The sequence below is a fragment of the Psittacula echo genome (assembly GCF_963264785.1).
Source record: "Psittacula echo genome assembly, chromosome: 5".
Lineage (NCBI taxonomy): Eukaryota > Metazoa > Chordata > Aves > Psittaciformes > Psittacidae > Psittacula > Psittacula echo.
In genome coordinates, this window is record NC_137739.1 from 82,272,840 (window position 1) to 82,291,434 (window position 18,595).

Here is an 18,595-nt window from a genome sequence, read left to right on the forward strand (position 1 = left end):
CCTGAATGTGAACGTATGGAAAACAAAGCACATAACTTCTGTAACTCTTACATCTAACAACAAAGGGAAAAATGCTTCAGGATGGTCTCTTTCCTGCGTTCCTAACAACAGGGAAAATATCGCAATTGCAAAGACCATCAGAAGTGAAGTTCTGCCACAAGAACAGCTATTCCTACACATGTTCTGACAACCTGTCATAGGCTGAACCCTATTTATAGGCTGAACCCTATTCATAGCTCAGCATGACTCCTTGTCAGGGTGCAAAGCTTCTAAGATGCTTGTGGATGGAAGTCCTACCTTTCTAGCATCTGTCTCTCCATAGGTCCTGTAGTTATACAGCTTCTAAATGCCTCTGAGCTTCTGAGAGTAAAAATTACCTTGAGGAATGGAGACACAAGACGAGCAATCCCACACTACAACATAAGTTCCAAGGCTGCTACAGAAAGGTCAGCACTTTTCCCTCTCTGCATTTCAACACCTCTTTTTCTAAGCACCCTCCTCTCACTTTTATCTGCTTCTGGCAGCCTACACCCTTATTGTTAGTTCCTAAAGAGCAAACTGCCTGGTGGCAGAGGGTCCTCAGTGACAAGGAATAATAGGTGACAAAGGATGCTGTTAAGACATTTCCAAAGCAAATGCCTCATTTCTGGATCTGCCTTCTACGCTAGTGTCTGCAGATTTCACACACGGTCTGTTCCTAAAGCCCAAAACATGCAAAAGATTGTTAGAACTTCAATTGTCCACAAAATGTTACTTGCAGTTTTTATTCAACTTACAATGTTATAGTAATTCATGATAGTTCTTTATCATTTTCATGTTCAGCTCAGAAAAAGAATGATTGAAAACCACGTTTTAATAACATTTAAATAACTTGCCAGACACAGAAGCTATGTTTAGACTAGTAAGTTAAAAGGGACCATGAGACTCTATCTGTACCATTAAAATACTAGAACAACCCCGGCATGGTTTTGGCTTAAGCCAAAAGGAATTCACGAGAACAATTCACAGACCCAGTGTGTGACTTAGCCCAGCCTAAGCAGTCATTCTCAACAGGAATTCTGTGTGCAATCACCATGCTCTGGAGATCAAGAGTTTAACATCACATCCCAGACCACTGCACATAGATTTGTTCAGACAACAAGTCTTGATATTGATTGGTTTGCTTAACAGGGTATCTCGGAAGGTTTTATTTGTATCACCAAACCCACAACGATCAACCTTCCTAAGCTTCTCTTGATGCACTTCAGGGTAGGAAATACAAAAGAACAAGAGACCATCTAAGGAAGCTTCTCTCTTTTCATTGAGTAGAGGAGGTGTCTACAAGAGTTTCATAAGTCAAGCACACAAAGTCAGCACAAGGTAAGAAGGTAATCTGAAGAGCATTGATATGCAAAATTAAGAACAGTGAAGTCATTCCTGCAGTGAGAACCAGTGTGGGCAAATGTACTAAAACCCAAACACAAATAGCTTCTACAGGTAGGTAGAAAGTGACTCTCACTGGAGTTTTCAGTGGGTACTCCCTGAGCAACTAAACCCAGTCCATATTCCAAACTAGTACTGAAAAGAGCTGTCATTAGTACTGCCACTAAACAGAAGTATTCATGGACATACGTGTACACTTTGCTCTATGTTTTCACTACCTTAATGAAACAGATAAACGTCCCCTAGTAGTCTGTTCATCTGATTGACTTCACCCAGTCTGACAAACAATACCAGTGCAGCCTGATTGTAAGCACTATACTGATAAAAGAGTACATCTCCAGTGAAAAATAACAGACTTCCATACTTAGATTTAAAACTGAATTCTCCTTGGGCACTGACATGCTAACTTTACTTGCAGGCAGCACAGATTAACAAAGAAAGAACTCACCCAAACTCCAGACATGTTTTTACAGTACCCTGAAATCTCATTCCTCCGCTTTATTACTCTAGAACCAAAGCTGGCCTACTCATGTCTGTGTGAGCTTACGGCAAACACGTACCCTTAACATGGATTACCAAACCGTAGTCAAAACCTGCACAGGGAGTTTCTTCCAAAACAAACACTTCTTGTAATCTCTAATTATTTTTTCACTTCCTCATCCTTTTGCAGCACAAAAGAAAACAACAACACTGATAACAGGCTACTCTGTGACCTAGACATTCTTGTTGGCTTACTAACAGATAAGACTACCTTGTATGGAAAGCTTATCTAAGCATCAGGCACAAATTAACCATGGTTCTCAAAACTCGATGATAACTCGGCTGAAGATATTGAAGGATACAGCAGTTACCAAACTGTCACTGTCTGACTAAAGACAAGAGAGCAACAGCTCAGTTTTCAGCTTGAAAGAACTTTAAAGTTACATCTGCTTTCAGTTTCCTCACCTTCATGCAGCTGAGATGCTATCATCCTGCCTCAGAATAGCAAGCTGGAGTATCAACTGATTAGTCAGTTTTTCTGGAAATTAAATAGGTTCTCTAAGAGCCCAAGTTACTGACTTAACTGAGTTAATCTGCATATGGTTAGAAGAAAAAGAAGTCTAATTTGGTTTTCAACTGTGAGAGGACTACATTAACACCAGAGAGCTAAAAGAACTATATACTTTCAAATCCCTGAAGACACTAAAATAATCTCTTCTATCTTTCTTTGTACTTCAATTCTTCTCCAGTTTAATCTCTTCCCACTTTTATCTCATCCCAAGAAAGGGCTATCTTATTTCTTACATCCACTTCACTGACTGACAAAACCACAACTTCATAAATTTTAAGTACCAATGCACTTTTTTTTGATGTATCACGTACATCAAGGAGTTACATGTCCAATTTCCTTTTAATTTCTAGGTGGAATTTGATGGAAATTCTATGAGCATCGAAGTCTAAACATACTTTAACTATACTTTAACACAATGTTCTACTCTCATTTTGTCACTTCCAAAGCAATTCGCTTTCTATTGTGTATGGAATGACAGCCTTCAAGCACTACTTGAATGTATTTCTAAATGTCAAGAGGAATTTAAGGAGAGATTCAAACATTCCTTCGTGAATTTTAACTAAAGGCTATACAGATGAAGTAAAAGGAAGCAGCTTAAACTAACAGAAACACTAGATGGGCTACTACATTTTAGGATTGTAAGCCATATTACAAGGAACCAAGCTGCTTAAGTAAATAAACATGCAATGATTCTGTTACAGCATGCTCAATAGAACTCCGTTTATCTGAAAACCAGATAATTTCTACAGGGCCACTACAATGCTACCTACAAATCAAAGCATACAACTAAGAAGAAATAGCAGACATTTCCACATGGAACCCTGATCCAGACTTTCTAAAGAAACTGAAGTCCAGAACAAAAAGATCATACTGTGTCTTCCAAATCCATGGCTTGTGACATGTTAGTTGGTCAATTAAAATAAATAAATGACCTTCAGAAATAGCGAAATGCTTACCACTTTCTCAACATCTATTTCCTCTTCACTTGGGAAGTCAGAAGCACCATCCAGCATCTCATCAGCAGAATCATCAGTTTTTTCATCCTCTTCATCATCATCTTCTTCTTCCTCTTCCATACCATCAGCAGTGATACCAAGAGTGGGCATTTTGGGATGCCGAGGTTCCTGTGTCTTTTCTTCTGGTGCCAGGAAGTCACTTTTCTCAGAGGTATCAGCTTCGTTATCCACCTCACTTTTATTTTCTAAAGGTGGCACAATGCTGAATATTTTGCTCCAAGAACTGTTGACATGTGTTACAATATCATGACCCGTTTTCAGTTCTTCCTGAGAATCAAAAGGAGCTTGTTCTTTGTTGCTACTGCCTTCCTGCCCAGCAACATTTGCTTTGCCTTCCTTGGTACTGACTGTATGCTCTTCTCCTGAAGCATCATCCTGCTCTTTTGCAGAACTGATATCACATTTACTTCCTGATTTCTCCTCTACACTTTCTGCTTCTGTAGAGCACCTGTTGTCCTTCCTTTCCGTATCTGGCTGCATAGCATCACCCTGGCATTCTTCTTTGTCCTGAGGTGGTTCAGTCTCATTCTGTTCCTGGTTCTCCAGCTGTGTACCTTGCTCTTGTTGACTCTGTGACTGCTCAGAACTTGCCTTGTCCTCTTTCATCTGTGTGTGTCCATCTCCTTCCTCCTCTTTTACTGATTTCTGTTCCTGTTCAGCACATGTTTGCTCATTCACATGGTTCTTCAACTGTGCACTCTCCTGATTCTCAAGACTCTGCTGATGTGCATTATCCAGAGGAGCAGCTAGAGACTGATCTGATGACCCACAAACAGCTTCAGAATTAGTTGAAACAGCCTTCACTAGAGTTTCAGAAGTGAGAGAGTCCTCTTTTTCCTCAGAAGCCTCTTTTTCTTCCTCATCATTTGGCTTCTCACTGATGTACGAGTGGTCAGATGATATGACATCTGTGGAAACATCGTGTTGAGAAGAAGTGCTATCATCACAAGAACTCTCTAGCACCTTTGAGTCCTTCTCCACCATCTCTAATGCAGTGGAATTTCTATCAGGTGCAATTGTGCCAGATGCTGACTCTTCAAAATTATTGGACTGATTAATTGACAACTCATTTTCCTCTTGTTTCCCATCTGACACTGTGACCTCAGACTCCATAGCATCATCTGAGCGGGAACCCTTCTCATTCTCCTTCTGCTGAGCAACATCCGTCTCCTCTTTCTTGCATATTTTCCTATAATTCTTCTTCATCTGAAGAGATGCAAAATGGTTCAGAATGGAGTTTGGCACAGTCTTCTGTCCTGGGAGCTGAAGTAAAGCAAAACTCCCCGATTGTAAAGGTATGAGATTAGCAGTGGTAGCTGGCAGACCACCTGAGCTGCAGGTTATTTTAGACTCAGAGGCTGTCTGATTTGTCACGCTGCCAGCAGTAGGAGCGATCCTCAGAGTCAGGGTGCCTGCCTGTGACACAAAACTTGGTACTGAAGGAAGAAGAGAAGATGCTTGCGTGGCTAGGTTAGACGTAGGGGATAACTTGGGTATTGCAGTTTGTGCAGCTGAGTTTGCGGCAGGAGAAACGGAAGACACAGAGGAAGTGGGAGACGCAGGTGACTCGGGAGGCTTAGAAGGTGTAGGCAACCGGATTCCTACAACAGAGCCTGTGAGGAAAACAAAACATCAACTAGTATTTCCTCAAAGCATTTTTTATTTCCTTTTAGTTTTAGTATTGATGCTGTATTAGAAGTAGACAGCATTCTCAGGGATGAAAGAGCTGGTACTGCACAGACATATAAACCGCTTCATTTTCATATGCAACATCCCAATAAAATACATGAGATGGCTACTCTAAAACAAAGAGATTTAACAGTAAGCTCTAGCATTAAGTTTTCTAATCAAAAAAGGCATTACATTTAGTTAGTTCTCTGCATTCCCATTTACTGGAAAACAGGAAAATGGAGATTAGAAAAAAATCCACAAACACCACAGCTCTACCTCCCCTCCCTGCAAATACTTCCACAGAGAAAAACCTTGACAAGATGAAACAATTATACCACAACCTTTTTCCTTACTGAATTCTTCTGTGGCATTTCAGAACTCCATAAAACACGAAGAAAAATACCACCACTGGCCATTAGTTTCTGTTGTACTGCAAAAGCCCCAAACCAGAAAGGAACTCAATGAATGTTTTGACTGATTCTTTAGCACACTCCATGTTCAAACCTCAACTAAGGCACAGGATTACTCCCAGCCCCATTTTGTCATGTGCTATGCTTGCTCTCACCTCTCTGTTTTCAACACCACTTGGCCTCCCTCTCCTCAAGATGCTTCTTTATAAACTATGCGCTACGATCAGCTGAAAATCAAACTTATCTTTCTTCCCACACTCTGAAGAGGCAAAACCCCATCAATTTTGTACGGTAGTGTATAAGATCTGATCTGAACATCTGCTGTAAAAGCACTAACAAACATGCAAACCAAACAAAAATATAGCAGCAGATCCATGATTCTACGAATGAGACATAGGTAACAGCAGCTCATTCTTTTAAAGAGAATCTCCAACAAGAATCAGTTTTGAATCACCAGATCAACAGAACTTAAGTTACAACAGTACAATGGATATGGCTCCATTCACATACACACACACAGAGGCTTTTTCACTTGCTGCACAGAACTCGCAGACTCTGGTGACTTAGCTATTAACTGCACTTTCTGTATTTCAGACATATCGTGTTTAAGTTGCATTTCATCTGAATTAATTAAACTATGCTCTTCAGCTACTCATGCAGAATCAAATTAGACCCTCTTCAATCACTCCCAGCAGGGGAAACAAGCATCATGGACAGAGCATTTACTTCATTGTTAGTTTCTAGGTAACGCATTTGTCAGTCAAGAAACACTGGACTTGTACCTGGATTGCGGAACATCACTGGCTGCACACTGGTTTGGGCACCTGTAGCTCGAAACTGTTGCAGGGGGACAAGCTGAATTATCTGCCCATTAGGATGTCTGAACAGGTTCATACCACCAGGGTTCCTGAGAGGCTGAAGGACCATCCTCTGCCTCTGAGCAAGCTGCATGCTGTTTAGCGGTCGCAAAGCAGGAGATGTCTGATGCACTGGAATCAGCAGCAGTCGAGGTCCTACACGCTTCTCTGTTCCAGGAGACATCTGGGAAGTCTTGTTTATACTTTGTGCAGTAGCATCTTCTGAAACATTTAAAGTTATACAAAAAAGTCAGAGAACAGCCTATGAATCAGGCATTATCCTTAGTGAAAACAAGCAAAAGTGGTTTAGAAACAACGGTATCTCTTTAAATTTGCTTGAATTCATTTTTTTTCCTCTTTCATTCACAGAACACACACAGAACCAACAAGGCCAGAAGAGGCTTTTCGTGCAGTTCCACTGACATTTCTCAACTATGACTCAGAAGACTTCCATGTTAACAAGAGCAATTCCATATCTCCTTCTTGGACTGCCAGCCATGAAATTCTAGCAGTCATAATTGTGCTATACTTTTCTATGGGCTAACAAATGATGTGAAACTTCCAGCTCATTTCATAGCAGTCACTGACCAGACACCTGCATTTTTTTATCTCCTCTACTAGCTCAGGAATAACACAAGCAACTTAGAAAGATTACATTTCTTACCCTATTTTGGAAAGAAGGGTGAGGCAAGTTAATCTGTAATTAAATTGGGCTCTACAAGTTGCAGACTGTACTGCAGATATGAAGGAGTCAGAATAAAAACCTGAAGTGTTTGCAGTAACAGCCCAAAGCACCTAAGTCTTACCTTTTTTTGCAGTCAGGGAAGGACTCGAACTAACTCCTGACAGTATAATCGGAACAGAGCCAGCAGAGCAAGTTGGTGTGGTCACCACAGATGCAGCTGTCACAGCTGTTGTTAGTACAACTGTAGCAGTGGATGTTGTGACAACAGGACAAGTAACAGTTGGTGGTGTTACTACAGTTTTAGGGAGTGATGTGGTTGCTGCTGGTACAACAGTCCCCGTTGCTTTTCCTATGTTCACAGTGGCAGCTGGTGTGGTGGATGAGGGAGCAGTAAAGATGTCCATTCCAGATGTTGCAGGAACGGCTGTGACTGTAATCGCAGGAGAGTAGGCAGGTTCACTAGCTCTTGTTTGGCCAGGAGTGGTCACAGAAGATGCTGCCACACTGATACTTTCCACAATAACTGGAGAAGTGGTCGTGACCGTAGTGACCCCAGGAGAGACTGTGCACTGAGCTGCAGATAGCCTTGAGGGAACCACAGGAGTGACAACCATTATTGGTGTAGGCTTGATACTGAACTTCTGTGGCCCTGACACAGGCTGGCGTGTGCTCCCTCCAGGAACCTTCTGCTGCAGAGCTCCAGCTTTGTTCATCACGAACTTTGCGAAAACACCACCGGGTGAGGGTCGGGCAGCTGCAAATAAAAACTTGCAGGTCAAATTTGTGATAGATTTCCTCTTTGCCTTTCATGAGGTGCTACAACTGTAACTTCAGCATGCAACTGAGCCTCCGTTTCCTTTGTACCTTGTAATTAAATTGAAACCTTTATGGCAGTCCTGAATATGCCTCACATATTAGAATTAAGTCTGCTTTATTCCACACTTGTATAGCTTTTTGTTGCATTCTTCCTGGCCACACAAAGAACCGGGTCTTGAGGGGCTGTTCTTTATCATGAAACAGACAATCCTAACTACAGCACAGGAAAACAAACACCTAAATAACACCAAATAATGGGCTCAAGACTATGTCCTAAGGCTCAAATTCTTCCTGTAACAGCTTGTGTGATCTTCCTCTTCTCATTGCTTCTTGGGTTTCATTCCCCTTCTACTATATCCGCATCTTACACAGCCACGGGGTAAGGGGTGAGAGAGAGAGAGATAGTTTGCCATGTCCCCTTCTCACTGCAGCAGCATTCATGCAACTGAGGACTGGATGGGACAAATTTGATCAATGGGAAGCAATGATCATTGGGAAGATCCTTCCCCTAATCCCTTGCTCTCCAAGAGATTAGAATACTGCAACTACACAACTCCAGATGCCTACAGGTGAGTACAACAGCAGAAATTATGGAACAAGCCCAACTTAAATACCATAGTTACTGACGCATATAGCATTTTTAACCAAGAATATGCCAGAACATGTAAATCACAGATGCAACAGTCACTTCACCCATCAATGAAACGTAGCCAGCTCTTCAACAGTATGGCATAAATACACAGAACAAGAAGTTTTATTGCAGGACAAGAGAAGCAACACACCCATTTACATGGCAATGAAAATTTAGGCAGGAAGAAACAAAACATCAGAAACTAGAGTTTTGCCAGGACACAGGTAACATCCTTTTCTCTTGCAAAGCTTCTTCAGATCTTTAAATAACTTTGGGAATATGCGGATGGGCACTAGATATTTTAATATATGTTTTCTGAAACTCATGCAAAACGTAATAGTTAAAGGCAACTTCCTCTCTTGCCATGCTGGGGTAACCATTTCAGTACAATTCACATTCAAGTACCACATGCTTCTTCTGATACTCAAAGTGCTGCTTAAATCCAACCCTGTTTAGCTTGTGAAATCCAAGAAGATTACAGGCTGGTGTGGTTATTGGCTGCACACCTGTTGCTTCACTAATCCAGATTTGGACCATCCTGTCTTTCACTGCTGCTTCACGCATCTTGTGGTTGTAAGAATCCCAATTATTGTAAGTTCAACATCATCAGAAAAACTAACAGCGAAGAACCAGAGATTAGAGTAATCCTTTAATCATTTAAACTGATGTTTGATGAAAAACAATTAAAAATCATAGTAAGGTAACTCAGAACAAAAGTCCAAGCTTAACATTCAGCGTGTCTCCATCCACTCCTTCCTTGTCTCTTGAAAAATGCTCTAGAAGCATTAATGAAATAACTAATAGTCAACATCTGTAATCTCATTCTGAAGCCAAAATAAAACTTTCTGCTTTAAAGAGGTTATTTATTGCAGAGGCAGTTTAGGTAGGCAATGCAGCCAAAGGCAGCACGCACTGATGCACAGAAATCAACAGCAATGCTGGATACACTCACTTTTTACTACAGCTTCACGCAATTTAAAACACAGTAAGAAGTTCCAACCTACCTATCTGTCTCTGTGCTGGGACATGGGTTTTCAGAGTCGTCACAGTGGGGGTTGAAGTAGTGCTGGTGGAAGATGTAGTTTTGGGAGTTGATGTTGTGGGCACCTGGACTGATGGTGTCCCAGAAGCAGCTGCTTTAGCAGTGGAATCTACCTTGGAGATCACAGTACTGAGGGATGAGATACCAAGTACTGTGTGTCGCAGCCTGCCTGTGATATAAGCTGCTAGCCGATTGGCAGGATGTAATGCCCCCATCTGTCCCAAAAGCAGTTTGGCCTGAGGAAACCTTTTATCATTAACCTGAAAAAAGTGGAAAAGGGAAATTTTGTGAAAAGAATGCTAATTCACCACCTCTGGAGAGGTGTTTCATTCCATGGGACTTCTAAGTGTCTTTAAAAAAGCACTGCAGTTCAGAATGGGAATTCCTAATTTCCTTATTGCTGGGGAGAACTTCAAACAACTCTGTTGTATCTTTATAACACAGATTTTTAGATGCTACTCAGACTCCCACACAGAACCACTGACTCCAAAGGAGGATGTGAAATCACTGAAATTAGATGGAATGAAGCTAGCACTTAAGTTTTCCTGTCCCTTACTTACACTATGGTCCTGAATAAATATGGGTTGCCAAATTCAAGGACAATATCAGATAAAATTTTTCATTATACAAGAAAGAATGCTTATGTCAGATACATTGGGACAAAACTCTAAAAGAGCTTGTAAAAGCCTTACCAGCTTTCTTCTTATCTGTACTGTCATTTGATACTGTAATTAAGGTATGGTGAGTTGACAAACTTCACACTCAAAGTTGCAGTTGTAACTGACTGCATGGGAGAGCAGAAAACAGTGCACCTTTCTAAACATCAGGTTTTATGCCTAGTGGTCAACGGGATGTTTCGGTAGTGTTGCACTTTACTTTCAGGTTGTTTGATAATACCTCCTAGAAGCCAAATGTCTTTAAACACAAGACTAAACAAGGTCTTGACTCTTTTTACTGATCGACTTTTAATAAAAGAAATCTTCCCTACATTCTTGCCTCTCCATTAGCTTCTCTAAGGGTGCCATATCTGCAAAGTGCCATGAAAATAAACATTACTCTGATTTCCTCGTTTATGTGCCTTCCCTGAAAGTGGTATTACTATAACCACAAATACCTTTGACTGAAAAAGATCTTCATCCTAGGCCTACAGTTCCTACCACCAATTCATAATACCAAGCTGGCAGCACGAAACTGCAGGGAAAGGACTCGCTGAACTTAGAATTACGAATTCTCTTGATGAACAACATCTATTCTGCAAGGACAAGGCAGACTATTAGCAAATGTTAACAGTAAGCTGTAGCAAAACAGAGTTTAATGCTTATAATTTCATTTTAAAGTTTTGTCCCAGTGTACACTTCCTCACAAATGATGCTTTCTGTGCTCCCTACCCGCCATTCATTTAGGTTATCATCTGCCAGATGCATCTGCAGGGAGTTTTCCAAAACACTAAAAAGATTCTGAGAGAGATCCTGTAACTGGGCCACCAAGACCCAAATGGCTGAAAGGACAAGCTAAACCATCAGATTTCAGACTTTCAATCAGATTTCCTGTTATTGAGTCAATCCTGAAAGGGACAAGTTTATGGAGAGGCAGGAATACCACCAAATAATAAGAATCCTCGTCTGGACAGGCAAGACTAGGTAGACAAATCAGAGTGTTCTCCCCTTCAAGAAGTTGTGGGATACTGGATGAAATTGAATCTAATCTCCACAGTAAAGGCAGAGGGACCCACCTGAATCAAGCCCAAGGGGCTCATATTAGCTTTGCAACTGTGGACGATCATCCTTCCCGCAGGAGAAACCCCTGCATAAAAAGGCAAGCCTTTTCCCCCATGCCAGTTCTCCTCCAGTTTGTTCAGTGGGTCTCCCTCAAAGACCTTTAAGTTTTCTGGGCTTTTGCATGGCGGCTCTCCACTATCAGGAGTCTCCAAGACAGGTATCTCAGGTTTCTCATCCTTCTCCTGGTAGGATGGCACTGAAATCTTCATTCTGGAGGAGTAGACAGGAGGGTGGGTCTCATCCTTGGCCTTGGGTTCCGAAGCCAATTCAATAGTGAAGCTACCCACTTTGAGGCACTGTGGCACCTTACTGTTGATTTGCTGTGATAAGATGGTCAAGATCTTATTGTGATCTTCCGCCAAGTTGCAGTCAGAGATAATCTCGATAAGTTTGGCTGGTCCACCTGGAGTGGTGTGATGAACATAGGAGGTGGAGGAAGAGTCCCCCTCGCTACGGGAAGACCACCAGCTTTTCTCTGAGGAAGAATTGAAATAGGTTTCTGCAATACTGTGGCATTTTAATCACCTGGATATTCAAACAGTTTTATTTTGCCCACACCTCCACCCTTGTCTCAGCTGCAGGGCAACAAGTAAAAGATCTGTTCAACACATCACTTCCCCCTGTAGAGCTTCACAAGCAATCAAAAACTCACTTCAAAACTAATGTAACTATTTCTCAGTTCATTCCCTGCAGCCATTGCATCACAAGCTAAACAAAGCTGGGTTGTTTCAGTATGTGGATGAAAGACCTCCAAGCAACACCAACATGCAGTAGAAAGCATCGCTGGTTATTTGAGAGATGGCACTTTGGAGTCAGAAAAGGACCAGTGTCTTAGAACGGCATGAGGGGCAAACATGCTGCTAGCAGAAGTGGCTTTTTCAGAAGATGTATAAAGAGAAGCATGACCTTTGGTTGTCAGAGATCCAACGTCACTTTTTGCAAAACTGCAAGGATGTTGAGCCCTGTGTCCTGGCCATTTTAATTTCACCTACCAATTCACGAGCATTTTCAACTAGTTGTATTATTTCTCCATTCCCATTCTTAAATGTAGAGTGTGCTGTTGTACACATTAAGCAGTGATAAAATTCAGCTTCAAAAGGCAGCTATATTTCATTAATGGATGACACAATGCCTCTAGTGTATCTCATTTTAAAGTTCATAACATGATTTCGGATGCTTCAGGAGAACACAGATGTCTAGCCTACCTCTTTATGAACTAAAACCTCAAACTCGGTATACATAATGTAACAAAACTTCAACCTTTCAACCTGAACTAGAATTCAACACCAAACAACTGCAAACAAAGTACAAGTGCTTCCTTGTCCCATATGGTTCTAAGGATCCCATCCTCACAGCACCACTTGCACATTTATTATTCAGTAACAACAAAGTAATAGTAAGGAGGGGAAAAAAAAGGAACCGAGACAAACCAAAGCCAGTGACCTCCATTCCTTCCCAAATACCTAATTATCACTCATGAGGACAAGTCTGCTGTGCAATATTGCTTTTTATTGCTAAAGAAGCCACTGGAATACTGGTCATTTTAACCTTAGAATAACAGTGAGAACTGGATATTCAGACTGCTGTATCTCCCACGTCACACACACAACTGCTTAAGAAAACAGGAAACTGTAATCACATCATGAGGTTTTTATTGACAACCATAACAACTCCCCCAGAAAACAGACTTCTTATCAATAGCTGAAACTTCCTTATAAAAAATAAAGCCATTACCAAAACCCCACAAAGATGTGGAACTACCAAAAGGTCAAATTATACTCAAGACTCAGCTCTTACCTCCTGATTTCTCAGTGTCTTTGTCTGCCTCACAGGTTGCTTTCTCAAGAGGCTGAGGGTCTGGTTCAGGTTCTTGCTGGAGGAAAGAAATGCAAGGAAAAAAAATCATCCTCTGTATCGCTCTTCCACATCACAAAATAAACAAGTCCATCATACTGCCACCCCAAATCAGAAAACACGCCAATGTTGACAAGGCTAGAAGTTTCATCTTCAAACAGCTCTTTTCTCAATCAACATTTAAGTCCTACATGACAGCACACTTGGCAACCAGGAATTTCCTCAGACAAGACAATTTCTATCATGGTAACAGGGTAAAAGTTTACCAGCACTGCTAGGTGATAGGCTTCACAGCCCTATCACCATCAAATGTATGTCATATCACATAGGGATCTCTGGGATAAGTATTACTTCAACATTTTCAATTTTTCTGCCTGTTCTATGACACATGCTACTTACACTGTGGCTTCTTACCTTCACTCTAGGACTCTGGGAATCACTTTTGTCTTTTTGTTGCTTTTTCTCGTCTCTCTTGCGCTCGTACACTCGGACCCTTGCACAGGTCATCATACTTTCAAAGTATAAGTACACAGGATCCTTGTCCTCCTCTCGAATCTACCAAGAAATAAATTAAAAAAGACAGAAAGAAACCTCTCTGGCTCTAGATGCACATTAGATTCATGAAACAGTTTTGCTTCCTAGCAACACTTAGCATTAATGCTTTAATAGTAACTGTTAAACCAAAAGACCGGCATTTAAAGCTGAATCTGCTCTCTTAGTATCACATAGCCCTGTATATATCTTGCTTCTAAATTACATACTGGGGATGAGAGGAATGGAACAGAACACCATCCCCAAAACCCAAACCTGTTCAGATATTGAACTTGTTGGAACAAGTCCAGAGGAGGCCATGAGGATGATCAGGGGACTGGAGCACCTCCTGTATGAAGACAGGCTGAGAAAGTTGGGGCTGTTCAGCCTGGAGAAGAGAAGGCTGCGTGGAGACCTCAGAGCAGCCTTCCAGTATCTGAAGGGGGCCTACAAGGATGCTGGGGAGGGACCCTTCATCAGGGACTGTAGTGACAGGACAAGGGGTAATGGGTTCAAACTGAAACAGGGGAAGTTTAGATTGGATCTAAGGAAGAAATTCTTTCCTGAGAGGGTGGTGAGGCACTGGAATGGGTTGCCCAGGGAGGTTGTGAATGCTCCATCCTTGGCGGTATTCAAGGCCAGGTTGGATGAGGCCTTGGGTGGCATGGTTTAGTGTGGGGTGTCCCTGCCCATGGGAGGGGGGTTGGAACTGGATGATCTTAAGGTCCTTTCCAACCCTAACTATTCTATGATTCTATGATTCTATATTATTTTAAGTGGGGAAACAAGTCCCAGCTGTCACGCATTGTTTGACTTTATCTGCTATATGTTAAATAGCAACTCTGGCAAGTTTAGACTCAACTGTATTGCTGTTGCTTTTGTTATGTACTAAGGTGAGGGAAGAGGTAAAAGGCATATTCTTCCAACACTGGCTGTGAAATCTCAAAAAAGGACAAAAAAAGAGACTCCAGAGCTACACTGATCACTGTGTCTGTATCCCCTCCCCTGCCAAATAATTCATTACTTGGCTGCATAATGTAGCCTAATAACTTACACAAACATTACAGGAACGGCAATCATTTTGCCACCAATAGCATATATTATAGCATTTTTTAAATGAGGCCATTAGTGAATCATGAGCACCTTTCACCATCTGTGTATTGCTACAGTAATTCTCAACAGATGACAGACATAGTTAAAAGATTTACATACAGTCAATTCATGCTAGCTTATCAACACACCTATGGGCAGTTAATCTTAGGCTTTCATCTCAAATTTCTTCTAAACCAGCCTAGTGCAGAAACTTTGGACAGTGTTTGGTTTAGTTTCAATACAAAGGAAAACAAACACATCTCTTTCTCTCTTACCACTGGATTGGGCTTAGGAGTATAGACTCTGCTTGGTTTCGCTCCACTGGAAGACCTATGCTTGCTAGAAGGCAAGACTTCTTGGTTGGGTGGTACCACAGATTTAACTGGTTCAATAACAGATGGTGTTGGGATGTAAATTGGCTCTGGATCTACTTCACCTTCTACTTTAACCCACAATGGGCAATTCCTAACAGGCTGTTCTGGCTCAGAGTCACAAATAGCTGAAAAAGAGAAAAAAACCAAAAAAAACCCACTCAACTTACTTATAAATAAAACACTTAGCAACCATGCAACTATACACAGCAATTGCATATACAGCTCGAGACACTTGGTAAAAGAGGAAGAAAACAGCACTATGACAGTGAAGATTACCAACAGTGACAGCAGTAATTATCTCACATCCTTATTCTTTAAAGATATCGGATCACAACAAACAAATTTAGTGCCCAAAATGCTGATCAGGTAAGTAAGAGCTAAAATAAAAGCAAAAGGTGTTATTTCTTGCTAGTCAGCTACATGAAAGCAGATGTTGCACACATCTCTTGGAATTCAGTCATAATTTCTGGATTTAGAAACGGCATCACTGCTACATCCTAATAGAAATGCCCACCAAGACAGGTGATTTCTGCGAAGCTGTTAAGTTATCACTGTTGCCCAACAATACTCACTGTATTCCACCCTTTTTCTCTTCTTCTTATCTTTCTGCTTCAGCTCATCTTCTTCACCATCACCCTCTTCTTCGCCATCTTCATCCTCTTGCTGGTCTTCTTGTGTTCCATAGAATGTAAGACTTCCACGCATAGCCTTTTTCATTATTCTCTTATGTTTTGATCCTCCCTTCACCAGCATCACTTTTCTCTTCAAGCACGTACAACCAAACATGCAGTCTGGCCTGCGGCAGTGGGTCGGCTGACGTTTCTCCAGTGCCAGACTGGCACATACGCAACCCAGTCGACAGAAATCATTATTGCAAGGAGGTGCTCGTCGTCTGATTATCTTGTGGATAGGTTTGTTTTTGAGAGAAGCCTAAGAAAAGATGTAAAGAAGCAGACACTTCAAATTTTAGGAAGAATAAATCAAGCATATGCAAAATTACTATTCCAACTTAATTTAGAATAACTCCTCCAATTACATGGTTTAAGTAGGAAAATTTGTCATCTGTAGGGTAACAAACAGAACAGAGGAGAGCTGGCATCTGAAGTCATCTGAGAGGCAGTTTGAGACAGCTAAACCATCTTGGTAATAAGTAGGATGTGAAGAAAGCAGAAGTTATCATGTGAAAACCATATTAGGTGACCAGGATGCTTTTGCAGTTAGTTCAACAGACAAATAGTAAGGAAATGCAGCTATGAACAGCAGCTGTATTAACCAGAATTTCTGATGGTGAAAATCTGAGATACTCAAATTATTAATGATTTGTACCAACACACTACTATCATAATTACATTTTCACATACTACTCAGTCAGCACTTCTCAACATTCACTGCAAAGATTACACCACAAAGGAACATCATGCTTTGTCATGCTCCTTAGCAGCTTTGGTCCTATTTTCTGCATCTATACACAACATCAGTAAGTGGGCAGATCTGGAAAATCAGCAGTACAGAAAGGAAAGAAACTATTACAGATCTACCTGAGCTGTAAGCAGGGTTGCCAAAGAGATGTCTGCTCGTTCTTCTGTAATATAAGTCCGTGGTTTGCCATCCCAGAGAGCACAGTCTTCCAAGTCCATTAACTTCACTTGAGATTTAGACAAACCTGGTGGACGAGTCGCTTGATGCTGTTGTGGTGCTTGGCGCAAACTAATCTGTTTTGGAAGTGTGTTTTCATCCACAGGTGACATCATGAAACCACCTGCTTGGTTAGTCACACTGATATTTGAGGCAGACTTAGCAGCCTTTTCCCCAAACGCTGAAATGTTCTGTTTCTGCTTTGCAGTAAAAGGTGAAGGCAGTATAGGCTTGTAAGATGATTTTCCTCTGTTTGCAGATGTCTGTCTATTTTGAGACTTTGTCTTCCTAGAAGCAGATGTTAGAGGAACAGGCTTGAACGTGTAAGATGTTGATGGAATTGTGGCGGACTGCTTCTTTAAGACACTGTCGAGTGTTCGCACATAGCTAGTGCTCTTAGTGGGAAGCTGATACACCACAGGAGAAGGAGGAGCACTAGAAGAAAATCCCATGCTCGTTTCCATCAATTTCCCTTCATTTTCCAGATACTCATCCAGCTTGTCACTACAGAATGCTGAGCGATTCTTCAAGGAACCTTCTGAACTGCCACCTAAATAAATAAAGAGCAATATAGCTCCTGAGAGAACACACTGACAAATCTTATAAAATTCAACATTATAGAAGAGGTAAATAATTCTCTAACAAAATATCTACTCTTTTTTTAGAGACAGGCACGCCAAATATAATCCATTCTGAAACACAACCAGCTGTCTGAACCAGGAAGTAGGGCTTCAGTACACACAGCAGTTATCATAGAATCATAGAATGCTTTGGGTTGGAAGGGACCTTAAAGCTCATCCAGTTCCAGCACCCTGCCACAGGCAGGGACACCTTCCACTAGATCAGGTTTATCCAAGCCCTGTCCAACCTGGCCTTGAACACTGCCAGGGATGGGGCAGCCACAGCTTCTCAGGGCACCCTGTGCCAGCGCCTCAGCACCCTCACAGTAAAGAACTGTTTCCTAATACCTAATGTAAATCTCCCCTCTTTCAGTTTAAAGCCATTCCCCCTTGTCCCATCGCTTCATGCCCTTGTAAAAAGTCCCTCTCCAGATTTCATGTAGGCTTCCTTTAGGTACTCGAAAGCCGCTATAAGGTCTCAGCTGAGCAACCCCAACCCAGCCCGCCTTCACAGGAGAGATGCTCCAGTCATCTGATCATCTTCGTGCCCTCCTCTGGACTCACTCCAACAGGTCCGCATTCCTCTTGCCTTGGGGGCCCCAGAGCTGAACACAGGACTGCAGGGGGGTCTCACGAAAGCAAAGTAGGGGGGAGAATCACCTGCCTCAACACTGCTGGGTTGTGTTGAGCTTCTCATTAACCACCACCCCTCCCCCAAGTCTTCTCCTCAGGGCTGCTCTCAATCCATTCTCTGCCCAGCCTCTATTTGTGTTTCAGAAGACCTAATAACGAACGTGTGTGTGTGTGTCCCTTAGCCTTTACTGCTGAGCAGACAGCACATAGTATGGAATATCCCTTTGGTCGCTTTGGGTTAGCTGTCCTGGCCATGTCCCGTCCGAAGATCTTTCCCATCCTCAGCCTACTGGTGAGGGGAGAACGTTGGAGAGACAGCCCTGACGCTGTGCCAGCACTGGTCAGCAGCAGCCAAAACACTGGTGTATTATCAACACCTTTCTAGGTGCCATGGAGAAAATTACCTCCCTTCTCAGCCAGACTCAACACAGTATTTGTTCACAAAACCAGTAAGCCTTCAACAGGCAGTGCTTCTAT

The 18,595-nt window shown here is 41.9% G+C and overlaps 1 protein-coding gene across 8 annotated transcripts in view; it reads right to left on the reverse strand.

Annotated features, from left to right (window-relative positions):
• The window catches only part of MGA (MAX dimerization protein MGA), a 54,696-nt gene that overhangs the window by 17,372 nt on the left and 18,729 nt on the right, over positions 1-18,595 (reverse strand). For 7 of the 8 annotated variants that reach the window (XM_080617225.1, XM_080617224.1, XM_080617221.1 and 4 more), the window contains exons 9-18: positions 16,769-17,415; positions 15,803-16,160; positions 15,132-15,355; positions 13,648-13,788; positions 13,177-13,252; positions 11,334-11,854; positions 9,564-9,861; positions 7,234-7,866; positions 6,353-6,649; positions 3,430-5,102 (exon numbers count right to left, since the gene is read on the reverse strand). In XM_080617225.1, the coding sequence (XP_080473351.1) occupies positions 3,430-5,102; positions 6,353-6,649; positions 7,234-7,866; positions 9,564-9,861; positions 11,334-11,854; positions 13,177-13,252; positions 13,648-13,788; positions 15,132-15,355; positions 15,803-16,160; positions 16,769-17,415 (4,868 nt within the window). The remainder of the gene's footprint in view (positions 1-3,429; positions 5,103-6,352; positions 6,650-7,233; positions 7,867-9,563; positions 9,862-11,333; positions 11,855-13,176; positions 13,253-13,647; positions 13,789-15,131; positions 15,356-15,802; positions 16,161-16,768; positions 17,416-18,595) is intronic. The other variant, XM_080617226.1, reaches the window with a different exon arrangement.